This window comes from Heteronotia binoei, chromosome 1, assembly GCF_032191835.1.
Source record: "Heteronotia binoei isolate CCM8104 ecotype False Entrance Well chromosome 1, APGP_CSIRO_Hbin_v1, whole genome shotgun sequence".
NCBI classification, from domain to species: domain Eukaryota; kingdom Metazoa; phylum Chordata; class Lepidosauria; order Squamata; family Gekkonidae; genus Heteronotia; species Heteronotia binoei.
The window spans coordinates 97,401,386-97,418,035 of record NC_083223.1 but is presented as its reverse complement, the minus strand read 5'-3'; the positions used below and the strand labels follow the sequence as shown (position 1 = coordinate 97,418,035).

The 16,650-nt window shown below is 41.0% G+C and overlaps 1 protein-coding gene across 2 annotated transcripts in view; it reads left to right on the top strand.

The window, feature by feature from the left end:
- The first annotated feature begins 1,214 nt into the window (after window positions 1–1,214).
- The window catches only part of ATG5 (autophagy related 5), a 42,373-nt gene continuing 26,937 nt past the window's right edge, over window positions 1,215–16,650 (top strand). The window contains exons 1-4 of one of the 2 annotated variants that reach the window (XM_060237635.1): window positions 1,215–1,559; window positions 4,716–4,876; window positions 7,547–7,674; window positions 15,488–15,566. In XM_060237635.1, coding sequence (XP_060093618.1) covers window positions 4,769–4,876; window positions 7,547–7,674; window positions 15,488–15,566 — 315 coding nt within the window. In that variant the 5' untranslated portion in view covers window positions 1,215–1,559; window positions 4,716–4,768. Of the gene's footprint in view, window positions 1,754–4,715; window positions 4,877–7,546; window positions 7,675–15,487; window positions 15,567–16,650 lie in introns of both variants that reach the window. The other variant, XM_060237628.1, reaches the window with a different exon arrangement.

The following is a 16,650-nucleotide window of genomic DNA, read 5'->3' as shown; positions in this document are numbered from 1 at the left end:
TATTGGAACACTTTAGCAGTCTTGGACTGTCTTGTCCAGACAGGAAAATCCAGTTGACAATGTTTGCTGTAACACAAGCAACGACAACACAGTATCCAACGATGTATGGAATGAGGCGTCAAACCTGCAGCAGCCATTAGAACATGCCTCAAAATGATCTAATCTAAGACCTAACGATCTGGCCAGTGATCATCCAGGGAACGTCATGGTTGAATGCAGACTTGATTCCCCGGATAACCTCCAATCTAGCCTAGGATTATCTAGGGCGGCCAACCTAATCTCCAAATGATAGAGATCTGTTCACTTTGGAAGGTGCTTTCTATGGCATTGTACCCCATCGAAGTCTCTCCTCCTCCAAATCTCCAGGTATTTCCCAACCCGGAGGGGCCACCCTACCTCAATCGTAGCTGAGTACTCTAACTAGTACTAACTAGTACTGCTGAAGACGCAGCTGCGCTGGGCAGGGCATATTTCTAGGATGGAAAACCACCGCCTTCCCAAGATTGCCCTGTATGGCGAACTCTCCACCGGCCATCGAAATAGAGGGGCACCAAAGAAGAGGTACAAGGACTCCTTGAAGAAATCCCTTGGCACCTGTCGCATCAACCATCACCAGTGGTCTGACCTAGCCTCAGATCGCAATGCATGGAGACACACCATCCACCAGGCTGTCTCTTCCTTTGAGAACGCACGCATAGCTGGTCTTGAGGACAAAAGGAGACTGAGGAAGAATCGCACTGCTACAGCACCAACCCTAAATCAGACTTTTCCCTGCAGCCACTGTGGCCGGACCTGCCTGTCCCGCACTGGTCTTGTCAGCCACCAGCGAGCCTGCAGCAGACGTGGACTATTGCACCCTTCTTAAATCTTCGTTCGCGAAGCCAAGCCGAGAGAGAGAGAGAGACTCTAACTACGACCCCTACACTCCAAACACAAGCACGGCTGTATTTCTGCACGTCATACAGCTATTAAAAGCAAAGAGGTAGGGAGAAGAGCGTTCACCCAGCGGGTTTTTAACTCTTGCATAAAAACACTGACTTTCCCCGCGTTAAAAGATGCCCGGGTCCTGGTACCTCTGCCTTCTCACAATACTGCCCCTCGCTCTCTTATATCTGCTGCCCCCTGGAGGAAGCCTTCAGCGCTGCAACTCTCTTGGATTCTGCATGACGTTTCTTTTCTTCCCGCCTCTACAGCCAATCCCAGTCGCTACTTCCGGGTTGTGGAATCCCAAAGCAGAAAGCGGTTGGCTGCAGTAGTTGGCTGTCCCAAACGTTTGTCTCCCTCCCTCTGTCCGCGCGTAAGGGGGGGGGGGGGGAACAGGAAAGGAAGAAGGAGCCAGACTAGGGAGGGTGGGGGAGAGAGAGAATCTCAGGGTCACATGACGTGAAAGATCAAGGCTCTACAATAGAGACCGGGAGGGGAGAAAGTTGAAAGCGGGGCCTGACCACATTCTGTATGGCCGGCAGCCTTCCTGCCAGTAGGCGGGGCAGAGTCTGCGCGTAGCTGACCTGTGGCCGAGCTCGGCACAAGGGGCTGGCTGGGAACGAAACGATTGTCAGGTAACGGCGGCGTCCCTTGTCCCCTCCACCTTTCGGGGGTCCGTGGAGGCGATGGCCATTGGGAAATGGATGGGCTGATCTGGTTGGCTGGCTCAGGGGCTGGAAGCGCGGGGAGCCGAGCCCCCCCCCCCCGGTCTCCTGTTGAGTTTTCAGTCCAGGCGAGGAGTTCCTTGAAGCCCCTTCGTGGCTCTTGGGTGGGTTAACTCACTGTGTGCCTTGCATACGCACAGTCCTAGTTTTTGCATTAGTACGCGCTAATTAGTCAGGAAAATGAGCGTGTGATGACAGTTGCGCAGTTGTCTAACTTTTCTCCCTTGCAGTTGAGGGATAAACGATGGAGAAACGGGGGGAACCCGGTAGCAACTCTGTATCCAGAGAGATTGAGGGTGTGTTTTCCGCATGTCAGTGGAAGTGCCTCCACCCCAGCAGACTGACTCTCTCTGCCCTTTGGTCCATTTTCAGATTTGCTAGGTTGTGTTTATAACGGGAGGTAGTTGCTGTGGATTGGAGACCTGTCCAAGAACTGGTTTTCTGCCATTGGGGTACCATAGCTGTCACTGCTCCACCCAGGCATTAATCTGGATGACTCTCCCTGTGGTAGCTATCTGAGATAACCTCTGGAGTTATCTTGTGGGGGAGTAAATTTCTACTAGCACTCAGACCTTTAAAAGAATTGCAATCCAGAGCAGAGTTTGCCCATCCTAGTCCATTTATGTCAGTGAGTTTAGAAAGGTATACTCTATTTAGGATTGCTTGGTTGGCTTAGAAAGCTAAAAATTGAGGTGGCTTTCCAGTGTAGTAACACTATTATAGTAATCAGTATCCAATGTGGGGTTTTATATCAGGTCCTAATCCATCTCCCCCCTTCTTCCCTCTTGTCTTAAACTGAACACCCAGACTCAAGAAGAGTACTGAGAATGAGACAGTTTGCTTGTTGTCTTGCTAGTTAGGCTTTTTAAAAAAGTATTAATGCAATTTTTAGACATATTTGGAACAATCAGCTAGCTACAGCCTCTGTCATCTCCAGACTGATGTCTGAGTTTTGCTACTCTTAAATTATTGGCTAGTATCCTACCATCCATGTGTTACAGACACACACTGTTTTACAGTGTTCTTGTCCATTGCTGCAGCTCTTTCTGACCATGAAAGATTATTTTTGGAAAGATTATTCCTGAGGTTGGATGACCATGATGAGGACCAGACTTTAGGAACTGCTGTGGGAGTGAGGAGGGACATGAGGATAGAATCGCTGCCTCCTCCTCGGAAGAGCTGTGCTTGAGGAATATGGAGCAATTTCAGCTCCTTGTCCTTTCCTTACCCCAGCTGCTCTGTCCAAACCAACTATTGATATTCTTTTGTAAACCAGAACATTTTTTAAACTAGTGCATAGGCATATTTTATTGTTGAAATCATATCCGTGAATGCTTTTGAGCTATTTTGTTTTTAAAATACATTTTTGTCAAGTCCAATTTTTAACAGTAGGTTCACTTTAAAACCCAGTGTTTTTTTCCTGGAAGAAATAATGTGAAAAGTGCCACAAAACTACTAAAATTAAAAACAAATCCGTTATTAAACGGAAATTGAAGGGGGAGAGTCAAGAGGATTAAGATTAAATCCCTTCCTGAGTTGGACTTTATTTGAAACCATTTTAAGCAGTTGCTCAGATAGAATCTATACAAATGAGAAAGTGGATGAACAAATCCATGGGATGCCAGAATAGTTTTTTTTTAAAATGTCAAGGAGGCCATAAAAGGTGAGAAGTCTTTCTTGAAAAGCAGAGGTCTTCTGAAATGAATCATATGGCGGGGTGGCTGTTGAAGGACTATTAGGTTATTAGAGTGCTCGAAAGTTCATAATGCAGTAGAATCTATCTGGTTTGGTGTGCTGCTAAGAAAAAAGTTACATATGGAGCCCCTTTGTTAAACTAATATGAGTCCTTTAGGGTAAGCAACTCCTTTCTAGACAGGATTCTAGTCTAGCTAGCTAGGGTGGATAGAGATGCAAGAGGCATGTCCTGCCCTCAGTGTGCCAGGATGGAAAAAGGTGTGGAGAGAAAGTGTCAAGTGGAAGGAAGATTCACTGAATGTAGCAATCTGTGCATCAAAGGGATAGCACCAGAGCAGTAGAAAGGAAGGAGGTTCTGGGTCCTAACCTATTTATTTCTGGCTCTCTCTAGTCCCTGGCTGAGGCTAAGAGACAGCACAAAGTCCTTCACTTCAGGCAGCTACTAGGTTGCATGCCTTTTAGAAAAGGAAAGAGCTAGACAAATTATGCAGGTGACATCTGTCAGTTGCTAGCCATGATAAACCAGTGAAAATTATTTATCGGGGCACAAGTAATGGGTAGGCCTGTTGCCTTCATGTGTACCTTGTAAGCATATTTGGATGACTGCTGTTGGAAACAGCATGCTGGACTGGATGAAACCTTGATGTGATCCAATGAAATGTATTCCCTTGAAGGCTACAAAGACTTCTGTCTTAGGCAGCCATATCACAGTGGGGGAGGAAAAAATGTGAGCATTCATTGTCTGATGTAGAAAAGTTTCACCTGGTGGAACTGGTATGCTACTTTTCCACTTGAAACTGACTTCATCTTTAAACTGACTTCATTATTTATTGTCAAGGAAAAATCCTTGAAATATCTATGCCATACCTACATAGTGCTTTCCTAGTAGGCTATGACAGTTGCAACCAAACTTCAACCAGAATGAGTTGCATAGTTATTAAAAGAGAAATACTTGTACATTGTAGTTGTGTTCTAAGAATTTAGGGATTATCAGTAAGCATAGATAAAATGCATTGATTTTCCCACACACAAATACACTATGTTGCCTCTTGGCAAAGGATTTCATCTTTTGAATTTCAAGTTTTTAGTGAGTCGCTCTGTGACTCATAGTTTGTCTAAACAAAAAGAGGTAGCATCCTTATTATTGTCCTGTGGAAACATGTTAAAGGCATAACATCATCTTTGTATCCTAGTTCTATTACATTGCTTATTAGATGCTATTGATTCCTATTGAATCCTGTTGATTGCATTGGCTTGCACTGTGTAATCCACTCTGAGTCTCAGTGAGAAAAGTGGACTATAAATTACAATAATATTTATAATAAATAACCTTGTCTCTCTAAAAACTGATCAGTTATATTTTATTTGCAGGGGTTTTTTTTCTGAAGGGATAGGCTACATGTGCTTCTGTGTTTCCTGGAAGAATGACAGATGACAAAGATGTACTTAGAAAAGTGTGGTTTGGGCGAATACCAACTTGTTTTACTCTATATCAGGATGAGATTACTGAAAGAGAAGCTGAACCTTACTATGTAGGTATTATAAAAGCATGTTGTGCAAAAATATTCCCTGTGTATGCAAAATCTACTTTGTGGCATATCTTCTAACAAATGGGTACTAATGCTTTTTCCCACAATCTAGAGCAGGGGTGTCAAACATGTGGCCTGGGGACCAAATCAGGTTCCCTGAGGGCTTCTATTAGGCCCCCAGCAACTGACTGTCATCTGCTCCCTTCTTCCTCTCTCTTGTTTCCTTCTGCATCACAGCTTGCTTTGCCAGGCTTGTTCAATCACACAGGAGCTACAGAAAAAACTGTTTTCTCCATTGGCTGAGGCTCCTCCCTTGGAAAGGAAGGGGAGGGGAGAGAGCTTGCTTTGCCAGGCTCTCTCAATTGCACAGCAGAGCTACTGAGCTAAGCCGCTCTTCTTTCTGTTGGCTGAAGCTCCTCTCCCTCATGATCCCCAGGGGAATGAAGGAAAGAGCCAGAGCTTCCTTTGCCCAGTTCCCTGGATCCCATGGCAGAGATAGAAAGAAAGCAATGTTAAGACCAACAAGTTCTGATGTTTTAAGCATGTTTTATTTTAAGGTTTTTTTAAAAAAATATTTAATTGTGTTTGTCTTTATAAAGTTTATATCTCTGCTACCTGGGATTACATTTTATGATACACATGGCCTGGCTCTACAAGGTCTTGTTTGTGTCAGATCTGACTCTCATAACAAATGAGATTGACACCCGTGATCTACAGATATGCAGCTTAATGCTGCCCCTCTTCTGGAACAGTGTTGCCTAGCATAAGGCCTGATGCTCAGAACGTCTTTTTTGTGGAGTGGAAGGTGTTGTCAATCATTCAAAATGCCCCTATAGTTAGCTTTCTTTCCCAAACAAGACAGGGTTCTTTGGTAGACTAGTTGCTGCTCTTATTTCCAAGAAACACCTGCAGCCAGAAAGTACAAGGGTGAAAAAATCTTCAGTTTCTCAGATACATCTGAAAAGTCACTAATCGAATTAAGGTGTGACCACCTTCATTTAGAGTGCAATCCTAAGAAGGTCTACTCAGAATTCTACTAAAGTCTGCTCAATGGGACTTACTCCCAGGAAAGTGTTCTTAGGATTCCACTGTTAAGCAGAGTTGTCTTTTTCTTTTATACTGATTGTCACTGAGAGTAATTTTCCCTACTTGTGTACAAGAATGCTTTCCCCCTATTACTTCAGAAGGAACATGTTTCTCCTGCTGAATAACTTCTTTGTGTGAATTTTGGTCTTCTTGTTGGATTGTACCCTTGATAACGTTTCTTTCTCTGAAAGCTGTAATTCTAAGTATTTAGTAAAATTGGTTAGTAAACCAGTGTATACAATTAGCCTGTAAGTATGCAATTGATATATGTGTTTGGGAGGCAAGTACAATTCTAGTCACATAATTTGCTTGACATTTTTCCTTAAAGCTGTTGATATATTAAAGACAAAAATAGATTTTCAGAACAACCTGTATAAAATGAGTTAAATTTTAGATGTCAGTTCTATGTTGTATGTTATCCAGGGGTGCCAATCTCATTTGTTATGAGGGCCGAATCTGACACAAATGAGACCTTGTAGGGGCCAGGCCATGTGTGTCATAAAATGTAACGCCAGGTAGCAGAGGTATAAACTTTATAAAGGACACAGACAAACAACAATTAAATAAATATATTTAAAAACCTTAAAATAAAACATGCTTAAAACATTAGCACTTGTTGGACTTAACATTGCTTTCTTTCTATCTCTCCCATGGGGTCCAGGGAACTGGGCAAAGGAAGCTCTGGCTCTTTCTTTCCTTCCTTTCCCAGGGTACCAGGAGGTGGAGGAGCCTCAGCCAATAGAAGGAAGAGAAACTTGACTCAGTAACTGTGTTGTGTGATTGAGAGAGCATGGCAAAGCAAGCTCTCCCTCCCCCATCCTCTTCCCCTCCCCGGGAGACACCTCAACCAACAGGGGTATTTTTCTGTAGCTCTGGTGTGATTAAGCAGGCCTGACAAAGTATGCTGTGATGCAAAAGGAAGCAAATGAGAGAAAAGGAAGCAGATGACAGCCGGCTGCTCGGGGGCCTGATAGAAACCTTCTGGGGACCTGATTTGGCTCCTGGGCCACACGTTTGACATCCCTGTATAAATCTCATTTGAAAATAATGCCAACACTCCAATCTAGATCTATAGACCTATGACGGTAGAAATGCTGGCGCATTACTATAGTTATAATGACCAGAGTAAATCTTCCACTTTTTCATCTCCCCTCCCATCCATTTTTCCCTACCTTCAGTCTCCAAACTAAACAGAGGAAGGATAACCATTAGTATTTCTTTCTTCCTCTTTTTGACAGCTGGTGTGGTGTAGTGGTTAGGGTACCGGACTAGGATCTGGGAGACCCAGGTTCAGATCCCCACTCTGCCTTGGAAGCTTGCTGGGTAACCTTGGGCCAGTCACACACTCTTAGCATAACCCCATTTCACAGGATTGTTGTGAGGATAAAATGGAAAAGAGAACAATGTAAACTGATGGGGGTAAGTGGGGTATTAATGAAGTAAGTGAATTGAACTTCCTCTGGACTTTCTAAAGACTCATTAATGCTACATTTAAAAATTAAGGCTTAAAAGTTAAGGAATATTTTGACTTGAAGCTACGTATTCAATTTTTTATTGGATATGTCTTATTTAAACCTTTTCTTGCAGCTGCTCTTACCTAGAATTAGCTACCTGACACTTGTAACAGACAAAGTGAAAAAACATTTTCAGAAAGTTATGAGACAAGAAGATGTTGTAGAAATATGGTTTGAATATGAAGGCACACCACTGAAATGGTGAGTTTAAAATGTTGGTATGTATATTTTCCATCTGCTTATTGTTATGGGGTGCTCAGTTTGTAAGGCAAATTAGGAGAATTCTGCTAAAGCCTTGGAAGATCAGATTTGTTGAAAATCATTATAATGAATAGAATCTTAAACTGCTTCTTAACCCTTTTGTGGGGAAATAACACTGATGAGGAGAGAAAGTGGCTGTTTCCTCACATTCTCAAATGTAAAACAAATGGCAGCTTCTAAACCATGTTGATGATTATGAGTGCTAAAGAGGTTTCTGTTTGCTTGATTTAATGTTTGTGGCTAGGGGGCATCAGGTATGGCTAGCAAGGTGGCTTAATTTTCATATCTAGTCATCAGCAGTTCTCATTTCCATGAAATAAAATTTTTAGGAGTTTAGCATTTTAGAATATGTCCACTTTGCAAGGATAAAGGTACTATTTAACCCTGTGTGAATATAGTATTTCTGATTTCTGAATTTGGGAATGGGCTGCTTGTTCCTGCACACACACTGTAATAACATGTAGAGGGCTATGACATCCTTTAACTGGTGAAATGTCACATTAGTGGAGATCTTTGGATGGATCTAGTGCAAGAACCTTGCATGACCAGTGCAAAGATCTGAAATTTTCCTGACTGTCCCACTTCCTGTCCCACAACAACCATTTCTGATCTTGAGAAAATTATTCCCAGGGTCACAGGACTCATGTGGAGTAATAGTCATATAGGTCAGGAGATTGCAGTGGGAAGGGGAAAAGGAGTGAAAAAACTCTAGCCAGCTTAGGTGTCCTCCTTTAAAATAATATTGATTTGAAGGGTTATGGAAGTTCTCTAACCCAGTCCTTTCCTTCAGGTGTTAATTGACCATGTTTTCATTCTGCGCTTGCACTGCACTCTGTTAATACCTTCTGGAGTGGGATTTCTAGTAGTTAGTTAATGAACATAGTAAATATGAGTGCACAGAACTCGTGAAACAGAAGTAATCATCAAGAATAACATAATAGAGATGAGGCTTTAAATTTTCCCCACTGCATTCTATGACAAGGATGACAAACTCATTTGTTAGGAGGGCTAGATCTGACACACATGGGAGTTTGTGGGACTGGGCCATGTGTGTCATAAAATGTAATAATGTGAGGTTGTGTAGATATAACCTTTATAAAGGACACAGACAAACACAAATATATTATTTTTAATTTAAAATACAAACATGCTTAAAAGTCTTTCAATATTTTGTTTAAAATGGAATGGTGAGAGAATAGTGGGATTTGGCAATGCAGTTTTTAAAATATCAAGAAAAAGCACAAAGATCACTGTAGAAACTAAAAATATAAAATGCTCTGAGCCTGAGAAAACAATGAAACGGCATTGCAGACTTCTCCCCCCCCCCCCTGGGATCTATTCAGATTGGCAGTAGTTCTCCAGTGTCATATCCCCCTTTGGCTGTGGGTTCCCAGGTTAGAGTACTTACTAGGTCAGGTCCATTGAGCAGAGACAAGCTGGCTTAAAGCATCAACTCTTTATTTGCAAGGACACAACTCCAGGAAGCATGCGATTCAGCTGTCTATATAGGAATGCTGAAAGTGAAACTGATTTCCATTCAATTGAAACACATTTCAGCACATACAAAAATTGCAAGGAAAACGTGGAATGAATTTTCTAATAAGATCTCTGGGCCCTATCTATCTGGGCACAGAGACCTTAATGTAAAATCCATTCCATGTTTTCCTTGCAGCTTTGCTTCCTGCTGTAGCCTGCAAAGACAAGGCAGAAAGAGCAGGAAACTTCAGCAGCCTTGGAGCTTCAAAGGGTGAGGACAGGAAGAGGAAGATGGGGGAGAGAAGAGTCCTGCAGGCCTGATTAAAGCTCTGGATGGGCTGGTTCTGGCCCAAGGTGTGGACGTTTGACACCCCTGTTCTGTGGCGTTGAACTTCTTTTTTAAAACTGGTCACATGTATAAATCCTATAAATGTACTCCAAAGCAATCTCACAGCAATCAAGCTGTGTCTTTTAATTAACATTAATTATTGTTTATTCAGAATGACATTTTCCCCCCAGTAAAGTAAGTGCAAAAGTTTAAAAGTAGCTAACAGTTGTTCTTTAGGTACTTTTTGAAAATATTTACGTATTTGACCCAAATCTTGTAACTGCATACAGTGTGTATCTGGGAGCAGGTCTTGAGAAATCCAGTCACTAGAGGGCCATAGTGCCTGGACAATTCCCTGTAGTAGCTACTGTTTCTCTTCAGTTCCTCTTCAGCTGTTTCTCTTCAGCCCCTCTGATAACCTGAACTATCTCCCATAGCTGTTGCTAAGAGGCAGGACTAGAGTTGCCAGCCCACCCTCTTTAGTAGTTCTCCATCCTGTGCCTTTTAGTCAAGGCTTTCATCCAAAAGCTATGCCTCAGAGGAAGACAGTGGAGTGCTACTTAAGAAGTTCATCTGGCAGCTACAGCCACACCTTTTAAGGACTTTTGGCACGCGTGTCAAAAAACCTTGCTTAACTGGTGGAGTTGGAATCATTCTTAAAAGACAGAGCTGAGGCACATGTGCAGGGAGAGAACACACAGGCAAACAGGGACAGAGAAAAGGTAGTTGTATTTATTCTGGACAGACTCTGTATCATTGAGTAGAAAGTACTACATGCACTCACCCTTTTTTACTTATAAAACATAGCCTCCTGAGGAATCTTTTCTTTTAAAAACCCTGCTAGGACTTTATATTCTTGTGAAATTAATGTGTACTTTACCTATAAGACAGCTTCAGACATCCTGTTGTCATACTCCAACATTCTGCTTTTTCATATTTATTGCCACTTTCAATGTGTACAAATTGGGCACTGTCTGGAAGTGGATAAAGCATTGTCTTCCCCTTTCCACGTGCTGAAAGGGAACTGTACAAAGGGTGAAGGCATAACATTTCAAAAGCTCCTTTGACTAAAATCAGTATACCTCCTTTCCTCTAATGCTACTGGAATTATAAGTAGGTTCTTCTGGCCAGTATATACCTGTTTCAAACCACAGGTGGAGAAACCTGTGATAATACTCCATATACAAGATGTCCCTATGCATTATGGCTTGCACAGTTTACCCTGAGCTCTAGTCTTTTCAGGGTTTTTTTTTAAAATGTTGATGGAGTCAATAGGTGTGTAAAGAATTATGGTTCACTACAAGTTTTGCTCAATGTGAAAATGTTGGTTCAGGCTTAAGGCCTACAAAATATTTTCTCACAGAGGTAGAACAAGAGTGTGACTTTCAGGCTAACTGCTTGCATCTGGCCATGGAAAGATACCATCCTTGCTTAGGCCTCTTAATTGGCAAATTCCTAACTTCTGAAGAAATTACCTTGTTACCTGAGAAACTGGACTTCTAATCTGCAGTGAGGTGGTTGCATGTCTCAGAAACAAGAGAAGAGAGTTGTATCCTCTCTCTGATTCTGATTGGTTCCTCTGGGCTGAGACCATTCAGAATCCTTTGCTATGTTAGCCAGCTTTTGTCTTGCTTTTAGCTTGGTGATCACTTGGCAAACATGTCAGTGGTGGCCCAGCTCAGCCTTGCTTGGAATCCATTTTAATTGCTGTTCCTGAAATGCGCTGAAGTCCTTACTTGTCTCTGAGAATCAGAGGTTGGTGCTGAACCTGGCAAACTTTGTGAACTACACTGGTAACTATTAATATTGTAACGGCTAGGTTGGTTATGCTTAGAGTTCTTGTTTTTATCCTTCACAATTGTGTCCTTTAAGAAATACCTTTGCTTAGAATACTTTAATAAAACAATTATATTTTTAAATCTGGCATGATTTTTTGTCTCCTGTAGCCTCAAAGGCTAAATCTAGAAGTCTTGGATTTGACCACCTTCTGGTAACATCTTAGATTGAAAACTCGGACTGCAAGCTAACCTTGCAGAGGCTGACTTTTCTGTTAATTCCTGGAGAAGTTTTGTCTCTTCACTCTGACACTGGGAGAAAATAGTCAAGAGGCTGGTAGCGGATACCTTTAAGACTGGAGTTAGAACTATTCTCCCTATAGTAGTTTTGTAATTTGTTTTGCCTTGCTCCTTGACCCAAGGTTTCTTCTCGTTTCTGTTTTGGGGTGAGGGGAAACCGTGACAAGGTGGTGTAAGATTTCATTTTGAATTCCTGTAAATGTATATGCCCCTTTTCCAGAAACCTGCCAAGGCAACTTATATGACAGTAAAAACATTGTGTCTTTTATGGATGAGTCTGGCTCCTTGATTTTTGGGTCTAGGTCCTAGATCTGAAGAAAATTTGTCAAGACCTACCATAGAGATATCTGTCCTTACTCCTACATTAATAAATGCCATGGTTGAGAATAATCAAGCCACTGATTTTTTCCCTCATAGCTTAAACTTTTGTTCCCCCTGCTGCAAATCCCCCCTAAACTCTTGCTCACAGCAACTGATAAAGTTTGGGGTTGTTTGCTTTAGGGAAAAGGTTTTATTAAACATTTCTTTCACTTGACACAAATTTTAGTTTAATCTGGCAAATAAATGACATTCTTTAAGAATGAGAGTTTTATTTTACATTTAAGTCTTGCTAGTTTCTGCAAATGTACTTTGAACAAGAAATTGCTTTGATTCCCCCCCCCCCCAACATATCTCCTAAAGATGGTAAAATGATGAAAATAGTTGTTTACACTTTATGCAACATAATTCCATGACCATTTTCTTGAAAGTCTGGTCTTCAAGAACTGAAATACTATTAAAATATCTGTAGTCATAACAGGTCAGGGTTATAGTATATATGTAGGGAAATCGTGTATATTTCAGAGACACCCCTCCCCCCAAGAGTTAAAGGTGAACAGGTTTATTGTGGCATAAGTCTTTGTGGCATATGCCATAGTGTTATTCATTTTCAAGATGCCAAGATACTGTTTGTTTTGATGCAGTAGATGAATTGCTAGTGCTTTAGAATTTCAGAAGATTTGGTAATTTATTTGGGCTCTGTGTCAAAATCTGAGAACTAGCTGGATGGATTGTTAAAAAGTATTAAATGTTTATCTTTGATGGCACGTTTATATGTCCTGAAATCCATTCAATTACTGCCTCCTAACTCTGAGTAGAGTAACCAGCAGATGGTGCTAAATAACTAAGTATGTGTAAAGAAACTGCCATATCCTGTATAGTTGATCTTGCTTGTGTCTGGTCGCTTCAGTCAACAAAGCTATCATATTTTGACTGTCCTAACTATGCCATTCTCTAAAATAGAATTTATATTAGTCTCCAACATTGAAATTCTGTTCTTCATTTTTGTTACTCTGAGTTTTTATCTAAAAACATTTGCAATTCACTTTGCCTGGTAGTAATTGCACTGTTTAAAAATCACAATGGAATTATAGTCATTGAGACCAGCTTAGTATTCTTATACAAACAGCATGGCTTATTCCCACAGACCTTTGTGAATCTGCTCAAATCACTTTTCTCCTGTTGGTACCATGAAACTCTATAAACTCAAGCTTATAGATCTGATTCAGTTTGGATCTGTTCAGTACATATACACATTATATATATATATATATATATATATATATATATATAAATATTTTTATTGGTCTTAATTATTGGTGGTTCTTTGTCTAGCGGAATGGTTGTAAGCAGATTTGCTGACAGACTTAATTCTAAATTCTTCTACAATCTTTCCAAATATACGTTTACTGGTAGACTTGATATTATTGCTATCCATAAGTGGTATTCATACCCACCAAACAAACTGTGCTACTTTCAGGGAAATGTCACTCTGTTTTGTAGTTGAGCACTCTTTGTTCTTTGAAGAGGTGAAAAGATGTTGAGTATCCAAGGCTTATGTTGAAACTTTTCTTGAGATACTGGTAGTTGGTGAAGGATGGTTGCAGAGGTGATAGAAGGCTATTACTGCTGAGGGCGTATCTAATTGTGTGTGGCTATTAGCTTCAGGGAGTCTGTGTCCTGACTCTGTCAGTTTAACTATTTACCACTTTCAGTTTCTGTCAGCAACAGCCTTGAAATTCGACAAGAGCTACCAGTAAACCTGTCAGAACTTGAGGTTAGGCGTGGGCCGGGATTTTTCATCCAACTAGCTTTTAAACGTCTGAAGGCAGTATGAATCTTCGGTAGAGACCTGAAGATTAATTTAGATGGAGCCCCCGCTTTCTGTGGCTTTAGAAATGAGTTTTAAAATGATATAATGCAATTCTTTTGTCTGGGTATGAGGAAAAATATGCATGCTTTACTTCGATTAATCCATTTTAAGCATTCCTATTCTCATAACTGAAAAATGTTTTGGGGGCTTACTGGTATTTGAATTATGAGAGTAGTTTGGGAGCATCACAAGATGGCCAAAGTATACACGGAGTACTTATGAAACATAAGCATGAAGAACTCTAGCTTTGACCTAATTACTTGCAATTTTTCTTGACACTGTCTTCTGGAAAGTTGAGACCAATGAAACTGGAGGAATCAAATTAGCCTCAGTTGTCCTCAAATGAAAATCAGCAGAGCAGAGTACAGGAGTGAGTTTGCCTTCATTATGAATGCAGTTATGATTTTCTTTTTCTCAGATAAAGTATTGTGTAACTCTTCCAAAACAGGTGATAGGTCACTTAATTTGAAATGGAAGGTGTCTGTTGCTTACCTGGATATGGTAGCTGTAACAGATTTGTGGAATCCAAATTTGTGGAGGCCTGAAGTTTTCTCTGGAAATAAAATGTTAGTCAGGATGATGACTACAGTAGAAACACTTGGAACGGACTCACTGGCAGAGTTGAGTTTGTTACACATCTTGAAAAACTGTTTTGTTTCAGCAGGCTGAGTAACATAAAGAGAGTTGGAAAAAGTCATAGTGCAAGTTATTGCTCTGCTGCAGTCTCACCTCTATTGTGATGTGGGCAGGAGTTTGATTCTTTGAGGTTGTCTGGCCATAGGCTAGATGGACCTACATCAGAAGCTGGAATGGCAGCTCATTAGTAGCTGTTGTTGGCTCTCCTTGCCCCTCAGCCAGATTTATTGCTTCAGAAGGGGTAAAAAAACATTATCAGAGACTAAAAGCTAAGAAAGAGGCTCAGAATTACAGTGTAACTTTGGAAATGGCCTGCTCAAGTCCTGGGGATAAAAACCTTTTTTATAAGTGGTCACACAGTTTCTTATTTCACATTATTCTACTACCATGTTTTTTCTCTGCTCCCAGGTTAAATGTCATATTTGGTCCTGAAGACATATTTGGTTATCTATTGGCTATTTTTTTTCAAATCTAGACTGCCATTTGTTTAATTGCTTATCTTGTCATTAAGGCTCTATGCATTTACTGATAGCATGAAGGAATTCCTACGTAAATTGTCGCTTCCCATAATTATTGTTTGGATGAAAGGGGCTTGCTTTCAAAATTACATCTCAGCTTATGCAAGATATGTTTGTTGCTGAAATTGGCCACATCCATGCATAGAGTGAACATCCATGGGGCCGGTTTGCATCATATATTTTTGTGGGCTTAAAAATTTAATGTGGTATTCTCATCTAGAATGCTTTTTGGCATGTGGGTGAAACACAAAAGAACAGAAATTAATTCACTTTACACATAATCAAATGCCTTAAATTATATTTCAGTAACTGTTACTGCCTCAGCAGTATGCTGTTGAATTAAAAGGGATTGGGCAGAGATGGTATTATATTTTAGTTGGGAGTCGGGGGGAAATGTGTGTGTGAGGGACAGCATTCTAATATGGAAATATTTTAGATATATATTTGAAACATTCCTGTCTTGGTAATGGTTAGTGTTGCAATTCTAGCCATTAAGGTTCTTGCCTTCTGCATTTTCACCTGTTTCTAGGCATTATCCTATTGGCTTGCTCTTTGATCTTCATGCATCAAATACAGCCCTTCCTTGGAATATCACAGTACATTTTAAGGTACATTTGTCTTCATTTTGAGGTATTTTTTAATGTATAGGTTTGAGACTAGAGGTCCTCAAAATTATTTCTTGTATGCATGAGGAGCAGGGGAAGAAGTGATGGCTGCTGGGTTGGTGTTGGGAAATGGGTATGAACCTCCCCTGCTTTGCGAACCAGTTCAAGTAAGTGAAGTTGGTAAATCTTCCTTCTTTCTGCTGGGGGCAGCTCCCCGAGACCAGCAGAATTGAAGGGGGAGAAAATCTCCCTTCCTGGGAGAACATTCTCCCAGGAACATTGCCTTTAAATGACTTTTGGAAGTAGGTGCTGTGTGGGAGTGGAGTCCAAGTGGCAAATTTACCATGTCGCTTGGACTTCACTCTTGTGTGGCACCCACTTGTGAAACCCATTTAAAGGGTACCACACAGGAGTAGAATCCAAACAGCAAAGTCACCCAGAAGTGGTGATTTCACCTGGCTTTAAATGGCCTTTGCAATCTGTGCCACTGTGGTAGCAGCAGTGTGATGCACAAGTGAACTAGGAAGGCATTAAATGCCTTCTCAGTGTGGCTTGCAAAAACCATTTAAAGAGATCCCTTTAAATTGTTTGTGCTGCAGCACAGCATGGAGAAGGCATATAAAAAGATTTAAAAACATCTTCACTGGTGCCAGTGTGTCTGCTGACACAAACCACATGAACCACTTGGGTGGTTCATGGGAGCAAGATGGCATGAACTGAGGTTCACAAATAATAAATTTTTTTATTTATATCCCGCCCTCCCCGCCAAAGCGGGCTCAGTTTGTGATTAATTTTGGTTTGTAATTTGGTTCGTGCCCATTGCTAGTTGATACATGGTTTTTTGGGATTTTTTTAGCTTATTGGCCTGTAAGAACTGGAAGCTGATCTGTCTCTCCCCGCTTTAATTCATGCTCAATTCAGCTACATTTGGGTACAAAATTGAGTTTTTAAAGAGGTATTTACTTTACAATGTCGTTCTTGCTGCAAAACCAGATGATTCCTGAAAGAGAAATTAGTACTGAAGACACAGACTAAGTCTGTGGGATCTACGCTGGGGTTTCACTAGCAGAATACCTATTTTCCCATG